The sequence below is a fragment of the Ovis aries genome, chromosome 6 (genome assembly GCF_016772045.2).
Source record: "Ovis aries strain OAR_USU_Benz2616 breed Rambouillet chromosome 6, ARS-UI_Ramb_v3.0, whole genome shotgun sequence".
Classification (NCBI taxonomy): domain Eukaryota; kingdom Metazoa; phylum Chordata; class Mammalia; order Artiodactyla; family Bovidae; genus Ovis; species Ovis aries.
Genome location: NC_056059.1, coordinates 84,608,527 through 84,629,352, shown reverse-complemented (window position 1 = coordinate 84,629,352; position 20,826 = coordinate 84,608,527). Strand labels below are relative to the sequence as shown.

The 20,826-nt window shown below is 38.5% G+C and overlaps 1 protein-coding gene across 1 annotated transcript in view; it reads left to right on the top strand.

The window, feature by feature from the left end:
• LOC101121519 (transmembrane serine protease 11F) overlaps nt 1-20,826 on the top strand; it is a 98,393-nt gene that overhangs the window by 50,776 nt on the left and 26,791 nt on the right. Inside the window, exons 3-4 of the mRNA XM_042251467.2 lie at nt 2,443-2,594; nt 9,113-9,231. Of these exons, the coding sequence (XP_042107401.1) occupies nt 2,443-2,594; nt 9,113-9,231 (271 nt within the window). The remainder of the gene's footprint in view (nt 1-2,442; nt 2,595-9,112; nt 9,232-20,826) is intronic.

Below are 20,826 nucleotides of genomic sequence, written 5' to 3'. Positions count from 1 at the left end.
ACTCTCACATCCATACATGACCACTGGAAAAACCATAGCCTTGACTAGACAGACCTTAGTCGGAAAAGTAATGTCTCTGCTTTTGAATATACTGTCTAGGTTGGTCATAACTTTTCTTCCAAGGAGTAAGCGTCTTTTAATTTCATGGCTGCAATCACCATCTGCAGTGATTTTGGAGCCCAAAAAAATTAAGTCTGACACTGAAGGATGTTGAAACTCCAATACTCTGGCCACCTGATGTAAAGAGCTGACTCACTGGAAGAGATCCAGATGCTGGGAAAGATTGAGGGCAGAAGAGGGGAGCAACAGAGGATGAGATTGGTGGATGGCATCACCATCTCAAGGGTCATGAGTCTGATCAAACTCTGGGAGATATTGAAGGAAAGCAAGGCCTGGCGTGCTGTGGTCCATGGGGTTACAAAGAGTCAGACACAACTTAGCGACTGAGCAACAACAAGAAGTGTAAAATGGAAATGAGTTTCCGTAGGGACTGAAATCTTATCAAGTATAACTTGCAATTTGTGGTTTCACTAATAAAAATGGGAAGAACTGTAGTCAGAACTTCAAGAGCAATGTTGTTGCTCTTTAAAAAAATTTTTATTTTAATTGGAGGATGACTGCTTTGCAAGGTTTTGTTGGTTTCTGCCATATATCAGCGTGAGTCAACCATAGGGATACATATGTCTTCCCCCCCTTCAACCTCCCTCCCACCTCCCACCCCATCACATCCCTCTAGGTTGTCACAGACCATGGGGTTGAACTCCCTGAACCAAAGAGCAAATTCCCACTGGCTAGTTTACATATGGTAATGTATATGTTTCAACACTACTCTCTCAATTCATCCCACCCATTCCTTCCTCCACTGTGTCCACAAGTCTGTTTATGTCAGTGTCTCTGTTGCTGCCCTACAAATAAGTTCATCAGTATCATTTTCTAGATTTCACATATGTGCATTAATATACGATATTTGTTTTTCTCTTTCTGATTTGCTTCACTCTGTATAACAGGCTCTAGATTCATCCACTTTACTAAAACTGACTCAATTTCTTTCCTTGTAATATTCCATTGTATATATGGACCACATTTTCTCATCCATTCATCTGTTGATGAACATCTGGGGCTTCTTCCATGTCCTGACTATTGTAAATAGTGCTGCAATGAACATTGGGGTACATGTATCTTTTTAAATTTAGGTTTTCTCAGGGTATATGCCTAGTAGTGGGATTGCTGGATCATATGGTAGTTTTATTCCTGGTTTTCTGTTAAGGGGTCTCCATACTATTCTCAATAGTGGCTATGTAACTTTATATTCCCACCAACAGTGCAAGAGGGTTTCCTTTTATCCATACTCTCTCCAGCATTTATTGTTTGTAGATACTTGATGATGGCCATTCCTACCAGTGTGAGGTGGTACCTCATTGTAGTTTTGATTTGCATTTCTTTAATAATTAGTGATGTTATACATCTTTTCATCTGTTTATTAGCTATCCAGATGAGTTCTTTGGAGAAATGTCTGTTTAGGTCTTCTTCAATTTTTTGATTGGGCTGCCTTTTTTTTTTTTTTTTTTTTTTTTGCTGATATTGAGTTGTATCTACTGCTTGTATGTTTTGTCAACTGCTTCATTTGCAATTATTTTCTCCCATTCTGAGGGCTGTATTTTCATCTTATGTGTGGTTTCTTTTACTGTGCAAAAGGTTTTAATTTGTCTTGTTTGTTTATGTTTTGTTTTTATTTCCATTACTCTAGGAGGTGGGTCATAGAAGATCTTGCCCTGAATTATGTCAAAGGGTGTTCTGCCTATATTTTCCTCTAAGAGTCTTCTAGTTTCTGGTCTTCTTTTAGGTCTTTAATTCATTTCAAGTTTATCTTTGTGTGTGGTGTTAGGAAGTGTTCTAATTTCATTCTTTTATACATGGTTGTCCAGTTTTCCCAGCATCCACTTATTGAAGAGACTATCTTTTCTCCATTATGTTGTTACTTTTAAAATAAGCAATTAATAAAAAGTTTAAGGTCATTGAAAAGTATACATATTAAAACCTTTTATTTTTAATCAAGAGATACCAGTGAGATTATTATGCAACTTTGTTGCTAAAAGTTTCTGTTTTAAAATATTAAGATGTTATCTATAAATTACCTTTTTATTACATGAGCCTCTGTACTTCACCACCCAAATTTCAAATTGCCAACGTGTTTGACAAAATGTAGAGGGGAGATGCCCTCCCTTCAATGTCAACATCAGTAGAGCTTTAATTAAAACATACTGGGATTGAGGTACTGGGGGAGGGTAAACAAAACCTCATGTTCCTATCAAAATCTAAGTATGTTATTGTGAATTAGCAGTAGAAACTATTTTCACAGAATTCTATCACACATGGACTTGGAATAGAACTGTACTACAATTTTTTTTTTAACCTTACTATTTTTCTTTCTGTTTATCACAGACCACTTGAATGTTCACAAGCTGATTACCCACAAGTTGAATATCAAAGAAGACAGCAATGCTGGGGCCCTATAAGTCTATCTCTTTTCACATTGGCAATCATAGCAATCATAGGAATTGCCATTGGTATTGTTACTCATTTTGTTGTTGAGGGTAAGTATACAGGTCACATTTCTATTGCCTCAGTGCTCCATGACTTAATATCTTGAAATTCTCAGTCATATAAAAATTCCATTTGCATGCTATTAGCATTTTAATTATTAATCTTTTACTGATGTTAAATTATAGATTGCCCCAATATTGAGTCCTATGTTTCATATTTCCAGCCAGTGATGCTTGTGATATATTTACATTATTATGAAGACAATCGAAAACAAATACATATTTTTTTAAAAAGAATGAAAACATTATCTTTAGAATAAAAACAAATCACATCATGTGTTGAGTGTAATATATATATATTTTAAATCAATATGTTAATGAGATGCTCTAAGAAAAACTAATAATATGAGAAAATTACATGAAAAATATCTTTAAAGGGCTAAAGGTTAAACATTATTTTTGAAAGAAAAAAGACATTGTTCTAAGACTGAAGGAAGAAGAAAAAACTCAGAATTATTCTACCTTAGGTGAAAAAATAGAGTGTCAGTACCACATTTAAACCAAATGACAATCAACCAAAGTCATTTACCTTTGTCTTTGGTGTGTGTATTTATAATCACATATGACTGAGACTTTGCCAAAAATTTTACAAAATTGTATGACCCATAACAATAAAACCATATTTGAAAGAATTCCCAAATGGGGATGAATTATTGTCCAATGTGCTCAGCTTACTAGCTTACCTACTTTATTGGGGGATTGATCATATTCATTTCTTAAACTCATATAATAAAGTAATAAACTACATTAACCTCTGTCTTTCTTGTTAATATCTTTTGTGTTTAGAATGCAGTTCATCTTCAATATTTCATGTGTTCAAGAAATAAAAAAGTGAAGGAATAATACAAATAATGGGAAAAAGTATTTTTAAAATATCATAGAAGTTGTGTTAGGTTGAATAATGTCCCCACACCCCAATACATCTGTGTCTTAGCCTTTGTAACTGATGAGTGTTACCTCATACTGCAAAAGGGGCTTTCCAGATGTGATCACTTCAAGGATTTTGAAGAGCTGTTAGTCTGGATTTTCTGGATGGGCCCTAAATGTAATCCCAGTATCTTTATAAAGGACAGGCAAAAAGCCCAAAGAAGGAAAAAGGCTAGGTGACAATAGCAGTAGGGAAGAGGAAAACAATGGATGTATAACCACAGGCCAAGGAACCAGGATCCCTCTAGCAGCCAAAAAAGGCAAGGAAAAAGATTCACCCCTTAGATCCTCCAGAAAAACAAACAGACATACAAACAGGTCTTAATTTGAGCCCTGTAAAACTTATTTCAAACTTTTGACCTAAATTGGTGGTCACTGGTCACAGCAGCAATAGGAAATTAATACAGAGGTAGGTCCTTGGACTGTAAGGACATCCAACCAGTCAATCCTCAAGGAAATCAACCCTGACTATTCACTGGAAGAATTGATGCTGAAGCTGAAGCTCCTACACTTCAGTGGAGTGGTCTATAAAAAGATGAAAAGGATAATGTAAGAAAAATTTTAAGAAGACTGTGTGGTGAATGCAGACAAATATTAGCAGTCTGCTGTAGTTTCAACAGAAATTATTAAGGGAACATGGCAAAAAATATGCTCAAGAGGTAAGCAGGACCTAGGTCAAGGAAAACCTTTATAGATCATAGTAAAGTGTTGTGACTCCTTCTCCATTGGCAATGGAGAAAAATGAAAGTGTTTTAATTGGAGAAGTGATATTGTCAAATTTGCAATTTAAAAAGATTTTTCTGCTGGTATGTGGGGAATAGAACTGAGGAAAACAAGACAGGAGGCAGGGTACCAGTTAGAAAGTTGTTACACTTTCCAGACAATAAATGATAAGGAAATGGATGAGAGCATTAATGACAATAGAATTTGTGAAAAGATGATGAAGTTTTACAATTTAGGAGATAAAATTTTCAGGATCTGTTGATTAATAGGAAGAGATCAAAGTGTACTTTAAAATTTCCAGTCTGGGTCATGAAGGAGATTGTAATGACAGAATTTAAGATAGAGAATCTAGGCAGAGTACTTTTTTAATAGAAAGGTCATTTTGTTTTGGATAGACATTAGCTATGGGGGTGATGAGGATCTGAATTAAGGATATAACTCTTCTGGGTGGGATAAGGGATTCAGAAGATATTAATAAGTTGAATTCATAGATCTTAAGACTGAAAAATGGGATATTGCAAATGAGAATTAAGCCAGCCATGAAGAGATATCCCATGCCAAGGTAAGAGAAACCCAAGTAAGATGGTAAGTGTTGCAAAAGGGCATCAGAGGGCAGACACACTGAAACCATACTCACAGAAAACTAGTCAATCTAATCACACTAGGACCATAGCCTTGTCTAAGTCAATGAAATCAAGCCATGCCTGCGGGGCAACCCAAGACGGGCAGGTCATGGTGGAGAGGTCTGACAGAACGTGATACACTGGAGAAGGGAATGGCAAGCCGCTTCAGTATTCTTGCCTTGAGAACCCTATGAACAGTAGGAAAAGGCAAAATGATAGGATATCAAAAGAGGAACTCCCCAGGTCATTAGGTGCCCAATATGCTACTGGAGATCAGTGGAGAAATAACTCCAGAAAGAATGAAGAGATGGAGCCAAAGCAAAAACAATACCCAGTTGTGGATGTGACTGGTGATAGAAGCAAGATCTGATGCTGTAAAGAGCAATATTGCATAGGAACCTGGACTGTCAGGTCCATGAATCAAGGCAAATTGGAAGTGGTCAACCAAGAGATGGCAAGAGTGAATGTCAACATTCTAGGAATCAGCGAACTAAAATGGACTGGAATGGGTGAATTTAACTCACATGACCATTATATCTACTACTGCGGGCAGGAATCCATCAGAAGAAATGGAGTAGCCATCATGGTCAACAAAAGAGGCCAAAATGCAGTACTTGGATGCAATTTCAAAAACGACAGAATGATCTCTGTTCATTTCCAAGGCAAACCATTCAATATCACAGTTATCCAAGTCTATGCCCCAACGAGTAACGCTGAAGAAACTGAAGTTGAACGGTTTTATGAAGACCTACAAGATCTTTTACAACTAACACCCAAAAAGATGTCCTTTTCATTCTAGGGGATTGGAATGCAAAAGTAGGAAATCAAGAAACACCTGGAATAACAGGCAAGATTGGCCTTGGAATGCGGAATGAAGCAGGGCAAAGACTAATAGAGTTTTGCCAAGAAAATGCACTGGTCATAGCAAACACCCTCTTCCAACAACACAAGAGAAGACTCTACACATGGACATCACCAGACGGTCAACACCGAAATCAGATTGATTATATTCTTTGCAGCCAAAGATGGAGAAGTTCTATACAGTCAACAAAAACAAGACTGGGAGCTGACTGTGGCTCAGATCATGAACTCCTTATTGCCAAATTCAGACTTAAATTGAAGAAAGTAGGGAAAACCGCTAGACCATTCAGGTATAACCTAAATCAAATCCCTTATGATTATACAGTGGAAGTCAGTAATAGATTTAAGGGTCTAGATTTGATAGATAGCGTGCCTGATGAACTGTGGAATGAGGTTCGTGACATTTACAGGAGACAGGGATCAAGACCATCCCCATGGAAAAGAAATGCAATAAAGCAAAATGGCTGTCTGGGGAGGCCTTACAAATAACTGTGAAAAGAAGAGAGGTGAAAAGCAAAGGAGAAAAGGAAAGATATAAGCATCTGAATGCAGAGTTCCAAAGAATAGCAAGGAGAGATAAGAAAGCCTTCCTCAATGATCAATGCAAAGAAATAGAGGAAAACAACAGAATGGGAAAGACTAGAGATCTCTTCAAGAAAATTAGAGATACCAAAGGAACATTTCATGCAAAGATGGGTTCGACAAAGGACAGAAATGGTCTGGACCTAACAGAAGCAGGAGATATTAGGAAGAGGTGGCAAGAATACATGGAAGAAATGTACAAAAAAGATCTTCATGACCCGGATAATCATGATGATGTGATCACTAATCTAGAGCCAGACATCTTGGAATGTGAAGTCAAGTGGGCCTTACAAAGCATCACTACAAACAAAGCTAGTGGAGGTGATGGAATTCCAGTTGAGCTCTTTCAAATCCTGAAAGATGATGCTGTGAAAGTGCTGCACCCAATATGCCAGCAAGTTTGAAAAACTCAGCAGTGGCCACAGGACTGGAAATGGTCAGTTTTCATTCCAATCCCAAAGAAAGGCAATGCCAAAGAATGCTCCAACTACCACACAGTTGCACTCATCTCACATGCTAGAAAAGTAATGCTCAAAATTCTCCAAGCCAGACTTCAGCAATACATGAACCGTGAACTCCCTGATGTTCAAGCTGGTTTTAGAAAAGGCAGAGGAACAAGAGATCAAATTGCCAACATCTGCTGGATCATCGAAAAAGCAAGAGAGTTCCAGAAAACATCTATTTCTGCTTTATTGACTATGCCAAAGCCTTTGACTGTGTGGATCACAATAAACTGTGGAAAATTCTGAAAGAGATGGGAATACCAGACCACCTGACCTGCCTCTTGAGAAATCTGTATGCAGATCAGGAAGCAACAGTTAGAACTGGACATGGAACAATAGACTGGTTCCAAATAAGAAAAGGAGTACGTCAAGGCTGTATATTGTCACCCTGCTTATTTAACTTATGTGCAGAGTACATCATGAGAAACGCTGGACTGGAAGAAACACAAGCTGGAATCAAGATTGCTGGGAGAAATATCAATAACCTCAGATACGCAGATGACACCATCCTTATGGCAGAAAGTGAAGAAGAGCTAAAAAGCCTCTTGATGAAAGTGAAAGAGGAGAGCGAAAAAGTTGGCTAAAGCTCGACATTCAGAAAATGAAGATCGTGGCATCTGGTCCCATCGCTTCATGGGAAATAGATGGGAAACAGTAGAAACAGTGTCAGACTTTATTTTGGGGGGCTCCAAAATCACTGCAGATGGTGACTGCAGCCATGAAATTAAAAGACACTTACTCCTTGGAAGAAAAGTTATGACCAACCTAGATAGCATATTGAAAAGCAGAGACATTACTTTGCCGACTAAGGTCCATCTAGTCAAGGCTATGGTTTTCCCAGTGGTCATATATGGATGTGACAGTTGGACTGTGAAGAAGGCTGAGCGCCAAAGAATTGATGCGTTTGAACTGTGGTGTTGGAGAGACTCTTGGTACCTTGGACTGCAAGAGATCCAACCAGTCCATTCTGAAAGAGATCAACCCTGGGATTTCTTTGGAAGGAATGATGCTAAAGCTGAAGCTCCAGTACTTTGGCCACCTCATGTGAAGAGTTGACTCATTGGAAAAGATTCTGATGCTGGGAGAGATTGGGGGCAGGAGGAGAAGGGGACGACAGAGGATGAGATTGCTGGATGGCATCACGGACTCAATGGATTGAGTCTGAGTGAACTCCGGGAGATGGTGATGGACAGGGAGGTCTGGGGTGCTGCGATTCATGGGGTCACAAAGAGTCAGACACGACTGAGCGACAACTGAACTGAACTGAACTTGGGTGAATGTATAGACGTGTAAGTTGTTCAGAAGATAGAAAACAGGATATGAAGCAAGGTTTGAATCTAAAAAGAGATAAATAATCCTGGTTAAGGATAGAAGTGGGCTTCCCTGGTGGCTCAGTGGTAAAGAATCTGCCTGCCATTGTAGGAGACATGGGTTCAATCCCTGGGTCAGGAAGATCCCTTGAAGAAGGAAATGGTAACCCACTCCAGTATTCTTGCCTGGATAACCCCATGGACAGAGAACCTGGAGTGCTACAGTCTGCTGAGTTGCAAAAGAGTCGAACACGACTTGGCCACTATTCAGCAACAACAAAGGACAGAACTACAGAGTTCTCCAAAGTAACCGGTGAGAGGCCAAGAGCAAGAGAGAAAATCAGAAGATGGCTTCATAAAGCCAGAGACAAGCTTTCAAGGAATATGATTAAGTCCGCTAAGAAATCAAGATGATTTTTGAAAAAGACCAAAATAAATATGGCCTTAGATATAATAACTGTTTTGCCCTTAACAATGGCAGCGACAGTGGTTTGTTAAGAGTCCATTACAGAAAATTGATGCCTGCATGGGCAAAAAGGAAATGCAGATTTAAAATACTGGTTTATATTTAAGTAAGTTTGTCATTAGTGTAGAAAAAAGTGATCACCCGTTCGATATAGCTTCATAATGCAGCTCACTTATAATATACCTATATTAAAATTCTTTAAGGAAAATGATAATTTTTATTATATGACTGTCAGCAATTGTTTTCAGCATTTGAATTTTTATTGTATGTTGTGTATCTGATTGTGTGAAAAATTTTATATGCATAGACACTAGAAATGGAGGTTCTGAAAGTATAATCTATTTTAGCTGGATGCAATGATAAAAATTACACAATATTTTAAAAAATGACTATGACTAATTATATAATGATAAGAAGAAATAAGCTGTGTTATTGTAAATCGATTTCCTGAGGGAAGGGGACAAGCAATTGATCATGTCTAAGCATGAATCTTTTGTTTATTTTTACCTTTCAGATGATAAGTCATTCTACTATCTTGCCTCTTTTAAAGCTACAAATATAAAATATAGAGAATGTTATGGAATGAGAACCTCAAAACAGTTTATAGAAAGGAGTCATCAGATTGAGAGAATGGTAAGCCCAATAGAAATTTTGAAAGCTTATGAATGTTTCTCTGCCTGACATTGAATGTGATTGTTATAGGAACATAATTTCTCCATGGCTCAGTTTCTTCTTCTATAAAATGAGGATAATATAGTAGGTCATACAGTTTTAGCATAATGTATGTAAAATATTTAGAGTAATGTCATATGCCATTAAACATATTAGAGTAGGCAACAAATTAACCTCTGAGGAAATTGTTGGTTGAAACAGGTATTCTCAGTTTAAGTTATGTTTAAATTTAAATTTCTCTGTTAAAAACAGATCAATTTTTAAACTCTTGATTTCCTTTCTCGGTTCATTTTCCTTAAACTTTTCTTTCAACATAAGAAAATAGGATTGTGATGCTTTGTCTCGTCATTTTGTGGTTTTGATTTTGAAACACATAAAGAGTCACATACAAGACTGTGTGTCTATGATTCTTATCAATCTCAAATTTAGTTATGTCCCTCAATTATTTTGGCTTTCCTTGAAAACCTAGGCAATTATCAAGGCATTTCTAATTTTTTAAAGTATATCAGGCAAGCAAAATCCTTGCCTGTTATAGTAGAAAGTCAAATAAAAGAGTTTATTTTTGTTTAATAAAAAATATGTCCTTAGAGACTATAGATTTCTTTAGCAAAACCCACAGCATTGGACTAGAGTATAATTAAAGTCATGAGAGTTATTCTAACAAGGAAGTAAGGGGTCTATAGAAAGCGGACTTAAATTAGTATGGTTTTTATGATTAGCTATAGACACTATCTCTCTTTTTTAATTCCTTACTTATTTAAATTAGAAGATAATTACATTATAATATTGTGATGGCTTCTACCATACATCAACATGAATCAGTCATTGGCATACATGTGACCCTCCATCCTGAATCCCCCTCGAAACTCCCCATCTACCCCACCCCTCTGGCAGATGAATGGATAAGGAAGTTGTAGTACATAGACACAATGGAATATTACTCAGCTATAGAAAGGAACACATTTGAGTCAGTTCTAACATAGTGGATGAACCTAGAGCCTATTATACTTAGTGAAGTAAGTCAGAAATAGAAAGACAAATATCATATATTAACTCATATATATGGAATCTAGAAAGATAGTACCAATGATCCTACGTGCAGGGCAGCAAAGGAGACACAGACATAAAAAATAGACTTTTGGACACAGTGGGAGAAGGACAGGGTGGGATGATTTGAGAGAATAGCATTGAAACATATACATTACCATATGTCAAACAGACTATCCCTTAATTAAGGGAGGAGGACTTTAGCACTCCCACTCTTAATTGTACTCTCCTTTCTCTTAATTGTTAACAACATAAGAAAGTATTTGCATTTTATTTGGCTGTTTATTCTTATATAGCTTGATTATATGTAGTTCCATTCTAAAGTTTGAAAACAAACACTGGTTTATTTTTCGTACCTATGTAGATAGGGTTTTGCATTTAAATAGGACAATGTTTTTACAGTTTTGTTGCCACAGTTCTTTTTCAACTTTATTTGTAGGTGGCTTTATTTAGAATTTTTATTTGTAATTGAAATATAATTGATATATAACATTATGTTAGTTTCAGATGTACAACATAATGGTTGATATTTGTATAAATTGAGAAGGAACACCACCATAAGTGTAGTTAACATGAAACACCATAGGTAGTAATAATTTTTTTTCTTATGATGAGAACTTTTAAGATTTACTCTCTTAGCAACTTTCAAATATACAATGAAGTGTTAGTAGATACAGTCACCATGTTACACATTATATCCCAAAGAACTTACTTATTTTATAACTGGAAGCTTGCACCTTTGACCACCTCAGCCCGTTTTGCCTAACACTCATCTCTCACTCCTGGCAACCAGCAATCTGTTCTCTAGATATGAATTTGTGGGTTTTTCTTGTTTGGTTACATTCTATATCATTGAGATCATATGGTATTTATCTTTCTCTGTCTGACCTACTTCATTTAGCATAACGCCTTCAAAGTCCATCAGTAAATTGTCAAAAATAGCAAGATTTCATTCTTGTCTATGTCTGAATAGTTGGCTCAGGTGGTAAAGCATCTGCCTGCAATGCGGGAGACCCAGGTTCAATTCCTGGGTCGAGAAGATCCCCTGGAGAAGGAAATGGCAATCCACTCCAGCACTCTTGCCTGGAAAATCCCATGGACAGAGGAGCCTGATAGGCTACAGTCCATGGGGTCGCAAAGAGCTGGACACGACTGAGCGACTTCACTTCACTTCATGTCTATGCCACATCTTTTTTATCCAGTTATTCATCAATGAACACCTAGTTTGCTTCCCTGTCTCGGCTATTGCATGACTAATAGTGGTGTAGCATGGTTGATTTAGGGATTTAAGTTTGTTCTTTCCCCCTATGTGAATAAACAGTTGTTTTAGCACCACTGATTGAATAGTCAGTCCTTTCCTGGTTGATCTGCCATGTCATTTCCACCACAATTCAAGTTTCCATATATGATGTGGAATACTGCTGGGATCTGTAATCTGTTCCATCCAACAGCTTGTTTTTCACTGGGTCATTACTGTGATACTTTAACCTCTACAGTTTGACAATGTGTCAATACCTGTTGTACTAATTTCCTAGGACTGCTGTAGCAAATTACAAAAAACTAGTGACTTGAAACAACAGAAATTTATTCCCTCACAGTTATGGAGACCAGAAATCTTAAAATCAAGATGTCAGCAGCCTTGGAAGTCTCTAGAGAAGAGTTCTTCTTTGCTTCTTCCAACTTCTGGTAGCCTCAGGCATTCCTTGTCATGTGACTACATGAACTTGATCTCTGTCTCCATCTTCACCTGGCCTTCTCCGGGTTTCTTTGTTTCTCTACTCTGATGAGGATACTTATCATTGGATTCAAAGTGTTCCTGGATGATGTCTACACTGGTCTCATCTTGATATACTTAATTATACCTGCAAAGACTCTTTGCCAAGTAAGGACACATTTACACATTCCCAGAGTCAAATGTATCTTTAGGGGGCCAGCATTCAACCCATACACCTGGATTTATCATCATCTCTTTCAGGTATACTGTAGTTTTTCTTGTCCTTTTTATTTCCCATACCAAGCAAACACACACACACACACACACACACACACACACACACACACCCTCATATTGAGGTTTTGATTTAGCGTGCTTCAAATGTAGAAATCTAGAGAAATAATTGACACCATTTATATTTATTTGCTATATTTCAATAGAGCTTTAAAATTATTTTCTTAAATGTCTCGTATATCTTAGTTAAATTTAATCCTAGATGATTGTTTCATTCCAATCCGAAAGAAAGTCAATGCCAAAGAATGCTCAAACTACCACCTATTGCACCCGTCTCACACCCTAATGAAGTAATGCTCAAAATTCTGAAAGCCAGGCTTCAGCAGTACATGAACTGTGAACTTCCAGATGTTCAAGCTGGTTTTAGAAAAGGCAAAGGAACCAGAGATCAAATTGCCAATGTCTGCTGGATCATGGAGAAAGCAAGAGAGTACCAGAAAAACATCTATTTCTGCTTTATTGACTATACCAAAGCCTTTGACCGTGTGGATCACAATAAACTGTGGAAAATTCTGAAAGAGATGGGAATACCAGACCACCTGACCTGCCTCTTGAGAAACCTATATACAAGTCAGGAAGCAACAGTTAGAACTGGACATGGAACAATAGACTGGTTCCAAATAGGAAAAGGAGTATGTCAAGGCTGTATATTGCCAGCGTGCTTATTTAACTTCTATACAGAGTACATCATGAGAAACGCTGGACTGGAAGAAACACAAGCTGGAATGAAGATTGCTGGGAGAAATATCAATAACCTCAGATATGCAGATGACACCACCCTTATGGCAGAAAGTGAAGAGGAACTAAAAAGCCTCTTGATGAAAGTGAAAGAGGAGAGTGAAAAAGTTGACTTAAAGCTCAACATTCAGAAAACTAAGATCTGGCATATGGTCCTATCACTTCATGGCAGATAGATGGGGAAACAGTGTCAGACTTTATTTTTTGGGCTCCAAAATCACTGCAGATGGTGACTGCAGCCGTGAAATTAAAAGACGCTTACTCCTTGGAAGAAAAGTTATGACCAACCTAGAAAGCATATTGAAAAGCAGAGACATTACTTTGACAACAAAGGTCCATCTAGTCAAGGCTATGGTTTTTCCAGTGGTCATGTATGGATGTGGAAGTTGGACTGTGAAGAAAGCTGAGTGCTGAAGAAATGATGCTTTTGAACTGTGGAGTTAGAGAAGACTCTTGAGAGTCCCCTGGACTGTAAGGAGATCCAACCAGTCCATCCTAAAGGACATCAGTCCTGGGTGTTCACTGGAAGGACTGATGCTGAAGCTGAAACTCCAATACTTTGGTCACCTCATGCAAAGAGTCGACTCATTTGGAAAGACCCTGATCCTGGGAGGGATTGGGGGCAGGAGAAGGGACGACAGAGGATGAGATGGCTGGATGGCATCACCAACTCGATGGACATGAGTTTGAGTGAACTCCGGGAGTTGGTGATGGACAGGGAGGCCTGGCGTGCTGCAGTTCATGGGGTTGCAAAGAATTGGACACGACTGAGCGGCTGAACTGAACTGAACTGAGATGATTGTTTTGTGGTTGTTTGGTTTTATGTGTATATGGGGTTTGTTTGTTTTTGGTCATTGTTAATGGATATCTTTTCCAAGTGCATTCTTTAAAAATGGTTTTTACCAGTGTGTAGAAATGTGATGAGCTTTTATAACCTCTTTTCACTCTGTCTCCTTTTTCTCATGTGGTATTTCCAAGTGCTGAGTCTCTCCTGGAGCTTTTAGAGCAGAGAGACTCCCTTTGTGGTTGAGTTGCCTTGATCCACAGTCTGGTCCAGTGATTTCCAATTATGGGCACTTTTGTTTCCCTAAAGATATTTTACAATTCCTGGAGACTTTTTTTTTTTTGTTATTGTCACACTGGGAGGAGGAAAGCTGCTGGCATCTAGTACCCAGAGGTTCTGACTATTCTTCCAACTTTTACATTCTCCTCCTTGCTCACTATTTTCTGACCATAATGGTCTTCTTTGAGATTCAGTTCAGTTCAGTCACTCAGTCAAGTCTGACTCTTTGTGACCCCATGGACTGCGGTACGCCAGGCTTCCCTATTCATCACCAACTCCCAGGGCTTACTCAAACTCATGTCCATTGAGTCAGTGATGCATCCAACCATCTCATCCTCTGTCATGCCCTTTTCCTCCTGCCTTCAGTCATTCCCAGCATCAAGGTCTTTTCACATGAGTCAGTTCTTCGTATCAGGTGGCCAAAGTATTAGAGTTTCAGCTTCAACATCAGTCCTTCCAATGAATATTCAGGACTGATTTCCCCTAGGATAGACTGGTTGGATCTCCTTGCTGTTCAAGGGACTCTCAAAAGTCTTCTCCAACACCACAGTTCAAAAGCATCAATTCTTTGAGATTACCTACACATTTTTTTCCTTCTATCTGGAACTGCACCCCCTGATCCCACTTTTTCTGTTGCTTACTTCTTCTGATCCTTCTGATCCTTCCTGTATCCTTCATGTATCATGTTACCTCTCTGGAGGTAATTATAGACCCTCAGCCATTACCCTGAATTACCTTACTGTTTTAGTTACCTTTTAGGGGGGCCATTCTACAGTTTGTGGCATTTTAATTCTCTGACAAGGACTGAACTAGGCTCTCAGCGGTGCGAGTGTAGAGTTCTAAACTCTGGACCACCAGCAAATTCCAGCCTTTGTATTTAACTATTTATTACTGGCTCTCTCTCTATTCTATGAGCCCAGGGACCACAGCTTTTTGTTCCTACTCTTTATCCAGTATTGTCACAGTAACAAATCTGGGATTCTCTAGCCAATTGTTCTGAATGAACAGATAAGTTAGAAAAAAAGGAAACAATGGATACAATGAAAGAGTCTTGAAGCACTGCAAAAGCCAGCATTTTTTTTTCTTCATACCATTGAGTAAGATTAACCATAGCTGGAGAATCAATGAATTTATGAAAATGTTACTGTGTACCTCTTTTGTGCAAGCTAATGAAAAATGCCAAGGTCTACATAGTACAGTTCCTTTTTTATTTGGAGTGTATAATATTGTTTATATGTAGAAGTTTAGACATGGACAATATTAGAAAAAGATAATTTATTTAGCAAATGATATGACATATAAGAGCTTACAAGACTGAATGATAATACTAGAGCTGCTATATTGCAAAATATAATAGTTTAATATATGACTCAAACAATCAGTATTTTAGGGGTTCCAAGGAAGTAAACATCTCTTTGAGCTAGCAAAAAGCTTCCTTGGAAAGGAAAGCAGTCTAGTGTGGTTTGGGAAGGGGGTATTTTTTTGTTTGGTTGGTGTGTGTGTGTGTGTGTGCGTGTGTGTGTGTGTGTGTAGCTTTTCCCCTGAAAGAAGCAGGGTATCTGCAGAACTTGTCTGATTACTTTCATGGGTAGGCCCAGAAAGGGATTTCCTAGTTCTCACCAGTAACTACTAATCTTCCATAAAGACCTAATCTGCATGCAGTTCCCAGCCAGAGGGAAGGCACAAGCTCAAGCTTGCCAAAGACAGTAACTTTTGGTTACTGGGTGTACTTTCAGTCAGGGCCACACATATTTTTTCAATTATGCTCTTTTAATTTTGATCCTGGAGTCACATCAAGGGCTACAGTTTGTGTCTGATTTTAAGGAAAATGTTTTATTTTCATTTTACCAGATTAAGGGCAGGAGGAGAAGGGGGCAACAGAGGATGAGATGGTTGGATAACAGCATCAACGCAATGGACATGAATTTGAGCTATCTGCTCAGTAAAGGAAAGGGAAGCCTGGCTTACTGTACTCCATGGGGTAGCAAAGAGTCGGATATGACTTAGTGACTGAACCACAACAAACGGGCTTCGTCATTATCTTGTTTAAAATGGGGTACTCTCTAGTAATCTTAGGTTTCAGTTCAGTTCAGTTCTGTTCAGTCCCTCAGTAGTGTTCAGTCTTTGTGACCAAATGGACTGCAGCTTGACAAGCCTCCCTGTCCATCACCAACTCCCAGAGTTTACCCAAACTCACGCCCATTGAGTCAATGATGCCATCCAACCATCTCATCCTCTGTCGCACCCTTCTCCTGTCTTCAATCTTTCCCAGCATCAGGGTCTTTTCCAATGAGTCAGCTCTTCACATCAGGTGGCCAAATTATTGGAGTTTCAGCTTCAACATTAGTCCTTCCAATGAACACTCAGAACTGATCTCTTTTAGGATGGACTGATTGGATCTCCTTGTAGTCCAAGGGATGCTCAAGAGTCTTCTCCAACACCACAGTTCAAAAGCATCAATTCTTTGGTGCTCAGGTTTCTTTATAGTCCAACTCTCACATCTATACATGACTACTGGAAAAATTGTATCCTTGACTAGGTGGACCTTTGTTGGCAAAGTAATGTCTCTGCTTTTTAATATGCAGTCTAGGTTGGTTGTAACTTTCCTTCCAAGGAGTAAGCATCTTTTAATTCCATGGTTTCAATCACCATCTACAGTGATTTTTCAGCCCCCCAAAATAAAGTCTGACACTGTTTCCACTGTTTCCCCATCTATCTGCCATGAAGTGATGGGACCAGATGCTATGATCTTACTTTTCTGAATGTTGAGCTTTAAGCCAACTTTTTCACTCTCCTCTTTCACCTTCATCAAGAGGCTCTTTAGTTCTTCTTCACCTTCTGCATTAAGGATGTTGTCATCTGTATATCTGAGATTATTGATATTTCTCCCAGCAATTTTGATTCCAGCTTGTACTTCCTCCAGCCCAGCGTTTCTCATGATGTACTCTGCATATAAGTTAAATAAGCAAGGTGACAATATACAGCCTTGACATACTCCTTTTCTTATTTGGAACCAGTCTGTTGTTCCATGTCCGGTTCTAACTGTTGCTTCCTGACTTGCATACAGATTTTTCAAGAGGCAGGTCAAGTGGTAGGGTATTCCCATCTCTTTCAGAATTTTCCACCGTTTATTGTGATCCACACAGTCAAAGGCTTTGGTATAGTCAATAAAGCAGAAGTGGATGTTTTTCTGGAACTCTCTTGCTTTCTCCATGATCCATCGGACATTGGTAATTTGATCTCTGGTTCCTCTGCCTTTTCTAAAACCAGCTTGAACATCTGGAAGTTCATGATTCACATATTGTTGAAGCCTGGCTTGGAGAATTTTGAGCATTACTTCACTAGTGTGTGAGATGAGTGCAATTGTGCAGTAGTTTGAACGTTCTTTGGCATTGCTTTTCTTTGGGATTGGAATGCACACTGACGTTTTCCAGTCTTGTGACCACTGCTGAGTTTTCCAAATGTGCTGGCATATTAAGTGCAGCACTTTCACTGCTTCATCTTTTAGGATTTGAACTAGTTCAATGAAAATTCCATTGCCTCCACTAGCTTTTTTCATAGTGATGTCTCCTAAGGCCCACTTAACTTCACATCCCACGATGTCTGGCTCTAGGTGAGTGAACACACCATCGTGATTATCTGGGTCATGAAGATCTTTTTTGCACAGTTCTTCTGTGTATTCTTGCCACCTCTTCTTAATATCTTCTGCTTCTGTTAGGTCCATAACATTTCTATCCTTTATTGTGCCCATCTTTGCATGAAATGTTCCCTTGGTATCTCTAATTTTCTTAAAGCGGTCTCTAGTCTTTCCCATTCTATTGCTTTCCTCTATTTCTTTGCACAGATCTCTGAGGAAGGCTTTCTTATCTCTCCTTGCTATTCTTTGGAACTCTGCATTTAAATGGGTATATCTTTCCTTTTTTCCTTTGTATTTTGCTTCTCTTCTTTTGACAGCTTTTTGTAAGGCCTCCTCAGAGAGCCATTTTGCTTTTTGGCATTTCTTTTTCTTGGGGATGGTCTTAATCCCTGTCTCCTGTACAATGTCACAAACCTCCATCCATACTTCATCAGTACTCTGTCAATCAGATCTAGTCCCTTAAATCTATTTCCCATTTCCATTGTATAATTGTAAAGTATTTAATTTAGGTCATACCTGAATGGCCTAGTGGTTTTCCCTACTTTCTTAAATTTAAGCCTGAATTTGGAAATAAAGAGTTTATAATCTGAGCCAAAGTCAGCTTCTGGTCTTGTTTTTGCTGACTGTATAGAGCTTCTACATCTTTGACTGCAAAGAATGTAATCAGTTTGATTTCAGTATTGACATCTGGTGATGTCCATGTGTAAGGTCTTCGCTTGTGTTCTTGGAAGAGGGTGTTTGCTACTCCAAGGACAAATTTGTCTGTTTCTCCAGGTGTTTCTTGACTTCCTACTTTTGCATTCCAGTCCCCTATAATGAAAATGATATCTTTTTTGGGTATTAGTTCTAAAAGGTCTTGTAGGTCTTCATAGAACCTTTCAACTTCAGCTTCTGCAGCATTATTGGTCTGGGTATAGACTTAGATTACCCTGATATTGAGTGGTTTACCTTGGAAATGAACAGAGATCATTCAGTTGTGGATGTGGCTCTTGATGCACACAAGGTGCAATGCTATAAAGAGCTATCTTGCATAGGAACCTGGAATGTCAGGTCCATGAATCAAAGCGAATTGGAAGTGGTCAAACAGGAGATGGCCAGAGTGAACGCCAACATTTTAGGAATCAGGGAACTAAAATGGACTGGAATGGGTGAATTTAACTCAGATGACCATCATATATACTACTGTGGGCAAGAATCCTTAGAAGAAATGGAGTAACCATCATAGTTAACAAAAGAGGCCAAAATGCAGTACTTGGATGCAATCTCAAAAACAACAGAATGATCTCTGTTAGTTTCCAAGCCAAACCATTCTTAAGTTTAGACCATTAAAAACAGAAGGATACAATTAATTTTTTGTAATTTGGACTAAATATAACATTTACTTATATATACTGATCTTCCAGTAGATAAATATAAACATAGATTTAACTTCTCCAGAAATTGGTTACAGCAATGATTAGGTGTCCAAAAAGAAGTGGTCCCCTTAGCCTTGTTAAACTAGAAGCAGAAAAAAAGCAAACTCCTAGGAGATTATCTTTTATTAGGTTTAGATTCAGGAAATAAAAGATGCTTTGAGGACTTCTTTAAGGGCTTCCTGCCCCCAAACCTCTACCTTCACCAACCTGGAAATCTGTCATCAGGCATGTAAGTAACTTGGGGTTGTCAATGTCACTTAATGCTTAAGAATACAAGATCTCGAGCCAGATATCCTGGGTTCACATGGCAGAACAACCACTTCCAATGCCAATTTAGACAATTAAGTGTCTTGAGCTTCAGTTTTTTTCACCTATAAAATGGGACTGATGAGAATAAAGAAAATACTCTCCTCATAAGGCTGTATGAAGTTGACTAAGGAGCTGGTCCAATGCCTACCATGTAGTATGGACTTAATACATGCAAGCTATTATTAGTGGTTACACCAATAGTGTACTATACCAGAATCTACTCATTTTTTAAATAGAGGTCAACTCCTCAAGGGACCATGGTCTTATTAATATCACATTTTAGTTCAAATAGATTCTTAGTAATTTCTTACACTCTGATATGACAGAATCCTGATCCTTTCCTACAGTGCCATTATGTACACAGTTCAGAATTTCAGAGGCCATTTATATTAAAGTGCTAAAAATCTTAAGGGCTTCCCAGATGACTCAGTGGTAAAGAATCTGCCTGCCAAAGCAGGATGCAGGAGATGTGGGTTTGATCCCTGGGTTGAGAAGATCCTCTGAAGAAGGGACTGGTTACTTACTCCAGTATTCTTGCCTGGGGACATCCATGGACAGATGAGCAGAGGCTATGATCCATAAGATCACAAAAGAGTCAGACATGTGAGCATGCCTGCACATATGCAGAGATCTTAACATCACATTTTCTCCTTGTTCCTTGAGAAATGAAAATGAAATGTGTTCTGAAAAACTTAGTGAATCAGAAGTGACATAAATCAGAACTGCTCCAAACCCCTGGAATGACCACTTATGAAGGGGGTAGAAGTCACTACTGGGGTCTCCTGGCTTCTGCCTTGCTTTAGATTCCCACAGAGTTTAACTTACCCTTGGCAACATTATTTGCAGATAAAGCAAAAACAGCCATGTTATTATTTTCTCTCCTTTATGGTATTCTTGAACTTTCATTCATTTTCTCATTTATTCATTCATTTATTTAATCCATCTAACATACATTGAGCATTTACTGTGGACCAGGCATTGTGTCAAACAATAAACATACAGTCCAGAGTGGGAAAGACAATTGTAAACCAGTGTGATAATTGCTATGATAGAATCATGTGCAAGATGCTGGGGTGGCTTCAGTTCAGTTCAGTTCAGTCACTCAGTCACTTCCAACTCTTTGCAACCCCATGGACTGCAGCATGACAGACCTCCCTGTCCATCACCAACTTCAAGAGTTTACCCAAACTCATGCCCATTGAGTCGATGATGCCATCCAACTATCTCATCTTCTGTAATCCCCTTCTCCTGCCCTCAATCTTTCCCAGCATCAGTGTCTTTTCCACTGAGTCAGCTCTTCGCATCAGGCCAAAATATTGGAGTTTCAGCTTCAACATCA